The 3,204-nt window shown below is 37.4% G+C and overlaps 1 protein-coding gene across 1 annotated transcript; it reads left to right on the forward strand.

Moving 5' to 3' along the window:
• Positions 1-412: 412 nt before the first annotated feature.
• Positions 413-2,955, forward strand: LOC149573212 (FCS-Like Zinc finger 2-like). Its single transcript, XM_089814391.1, has 2 exons — positions 413-686; positions 2,502-2,955. Exons 1-2 carry the CDS (start codon positions 478-480, stop codon positions 2,677-2,679), a joined length of 387 nt encoding a protein of 128 aa, XP_089670517.1. The 5' UTR covers positions 413-477; the 3' UTR covers positions 2,680-2,955.
• Positions 2,956-3,204: the final 249 nt, after the last annotated feature.

The raw sequence follows: 3,204 nt of genomic DNA on the forward strand, positions 1-3,204 counted from the left end.
ATGAACGATATTTACGACAAGAGACAGAAGTTGGTGAGGGAGAGACAGCGACGTGTAAATCAATGAAATTATAAAAAGAGTGGCGTCATTACTCACTCGCCGGAAATGCCGTACGTGTCGGGAAATGAGCTGTCGCAGAAAAGCTGTGGCGGTGCAACGCAATAATGAGTTTTTTTTTCCGTCGGAGCAGACAAGTCGTACATCGAGCAACGAGAAACTGACACGTTTGCGGTGCAGAACGGGTCCCCAGTTACTGGAAGTAACAGTAAAGTCATAGTGCGCTTCCATGGAGATTTCTGGGAGGTACCCTACACAGTTTCCTACCTAGCTTGAGTGGGGAGAAGTAGTAAAAAATTATATACCTGCAGCAAATGTTTCCGCCTTATAAATTGGTGATTGTCTGAGTAAGAGGAGGCTGGTTCAGTTCTCTCTTCTTGACAAGTGGTATTGCTTCTCGTAGCGCTTTATAAGAGGCTGATGAATCGCAGCAGCAGTATGACACAGATCAGAGCAGGCTTTTCTCTCCATTCTTGGGCACAGGAAGATCACAGCACAGCGGCTGGTCCTATGGAGGATTTTGGGGGGCCTTATTCGCCCAGATCTAGCGCCTACGGGCCTCATTTTCTCGATGCCTGTCATTTGTGCAACCGCCGCCTAGGCGATGGCCGCGACATCTACATGTACAAGTGTGTTTTCTTGCGCTTTGTGCCCTTCCTTTTGCAGGAGAAAGATGTGGTTTTAATAACGTGATTTGATTTTCCCCCTTTTGTTGCAATTGATTCTGGTTTTCTCTGTTCTTCAGGCTGGTTTAATGGTAAATGACTCTGGATTTGTTGTTTTTCTGCCTGAATTCGTTGATGTATTTTATGTAGGCTTGGGAAATTTGTGTCGTTGTTTCCAAGTCTGTGGCTTAATCTCTGTAACACGTAAAGATTTGTTGAACTGGCTCTCCTTACCTTTAATTTAGCTTTCCGAAGCTTTTAATGGTGTTCTTAATGGTAAATTACTCTGTAATTGTTGTTTGTCTGCTTGATTTTGATGATAAATTTTGAGTAGGCTTGGGGATTTGTGTTGTTCTTTCGAAATCCGGGGTTTAGTCTCTGTGACACGTAAAGATTTCTTGAACTGGTTCTCCTTACCTTTAATTTTGTATTCTGTAATGGTAGCAGATTTTCGTTTTCTTATTTTTCACGACTTCTAAGAAAATTTATGTGTTTCCTTATTAGTCACAACGTTTCGTAGGTTTTATGGTTTCTTATTACTCGCAAATTTTGATAGGTTTTCCAGGTGTTCTTTTTATTATACTGGTCGTTTATCTTCTCTTGTGACATTGTTTTTGTCGCTCTGTGCAACTATTTTGTGCAGGTTTTTTCCTGTTTAACTTTTTTGTCTGAGAACAAATTGTGACGGACTTTTTATATTTTTTAAGTTAATTTTTTTAAGTCCTGTTTCTTTATACAATGTAATGTACAAGGGAAATTCACTTTTGAATTGCACAGCAATATTTCGAATACTTTTTTCTTGGATCAAATCGGCTCTGGTTGCCATCATTTTGGTATTCCGAATAATGACAATTTACATTTTACAGTGCGACGGTATTCCGTTTCCTACCACACTTCCTTCGACGTTGTTTTGAGCCTTTTGCATTAGTTCATTGCCGAAGTCAAATTTCTGAAGGTAGCATAATTTTTATTTGGTACAGGTTTTAGAAAATTGCAGAAAATTTGTAAAATGTACGTTTGAGTTTTTTTAATGTTGTAAAAATATAGTTTGAGATCAGAAGACTCCTGTTTTTCTTTTGTTTGTGGTTTCTCGGAAGATCTATTCAATTTTTTTAGGGTTTTTATAGCTTATGAGAAACAGGGAATTTGTTTTCGGGTGAGATATGCTTTGCTTTTTTGGATAAATTAAGGTAGCTTTACCAGAAGGGTTTGTACGTTATTGTATATTGATTAGTTCCTATTTGCAATTTGCAGTCTACAGACATCATCATGAAGTTTCTTTACCTATTTCCAAGTTTACACTGTACTAGATCTGCAAGCATCCCCAATTATTTATCTCAGGGCTTCAGAACCTGTGTTAATAATAGTTTATGCTTTCCTTTCTCGAAGGACTTATCTTCAGTTTATATTTTTTGGTTATCTTATTGACCTGTTTTTTCAGAGCCGTTGACGTTCTCCTTACCCTTCCAACTTTGAATCTCATTTGACCCCATTACCCATTTGTATTTCCCATAAACATTGACATGGATCTTCTCTATTTTGCACTTCCATAAGACCAGTCTAGTCTCAAATCATTACATCTTCTTTGCCAACCTTTTGTTGTTTTTTAACTCACATAATTTGTGATGTTAGGCATTCTGTAAACCAATCTTCAATCTGCAAAGATTGAGAAGATGAAATGTTGTACATAATAGAAGATATTGCATGAAAAATGAAAGCTGTTTGCATTTATGTGCTTCTGAAATCTAATAGTGCTGAGTTATTTGTAATGGGTTACAGAGGAGACAGCGCATTCTGCAGTGAAGAATGCAGGCAGCAGCAGATAGTGCAAGATGAGCGTAAGGAGAAAAGCATGGCAAGTGTGACAGGGATGAACAAGGGGCAAGTGTCTTCCTCATCCCCCACTAACAAGCAGCCCAATTACAAAGCACAAGCAGGGACAGTTGTAGCTGCTTAGTGGACCACAACACAACATCACACTCATTTTGTCAAAAGCTTTTCTGGGTGAATTGCATTGCATATATTTTACCCCACAACAAGAGATACCTATCTCACTCTTATGGGAAAACCAAGTATGGTCCTAAAATATCGGCTTATACTAATTGTTCACTGGTATATGGCCAATTTTCATTGTCTGCAAGATTTTACATTGCATTCAATTTTGGCCCGGTTTCTTCTTCTTATTTACGTTAAAATGTATAATATTTTTTTAAATACTTGTTTAGTTACACAATGTTCTCACTCTTTATATACCCAGATTGGTTTTTAAGGTGTTTGATGTACTTAAAAGTATTTCTGGTATACCGGCGTACCTGGCCACAGAGAAAAAAAATATCTAGATACTTTTTGAAGAAGAAAAAATAAAATCATAAATAGTACTGACTTGAAATTAAAAATATCTGTGCATTTACTATCAGATATATGATCAAGCATTTAACCGAAAAGACTCCTCTAAATTTGGATAATTTTGAAATTTCAAAGG

The sequence above is a fragment of the Cupressus sempervirens genome, chromosome 2 (assembly GCF_028749045.1).
Source record: "Cupressus sempervirens isolate cs-2001-9-10 chromosome 2, ASM2874904v1, whole genome shotgun sequence".
Classification (NCBI taxonomy): Eukaryota; Viridiplantae; Streptophyta; class Pinopsida; order Cupressales; family Cupressaceae; genus Cupressus; species Cupressus sempervirens.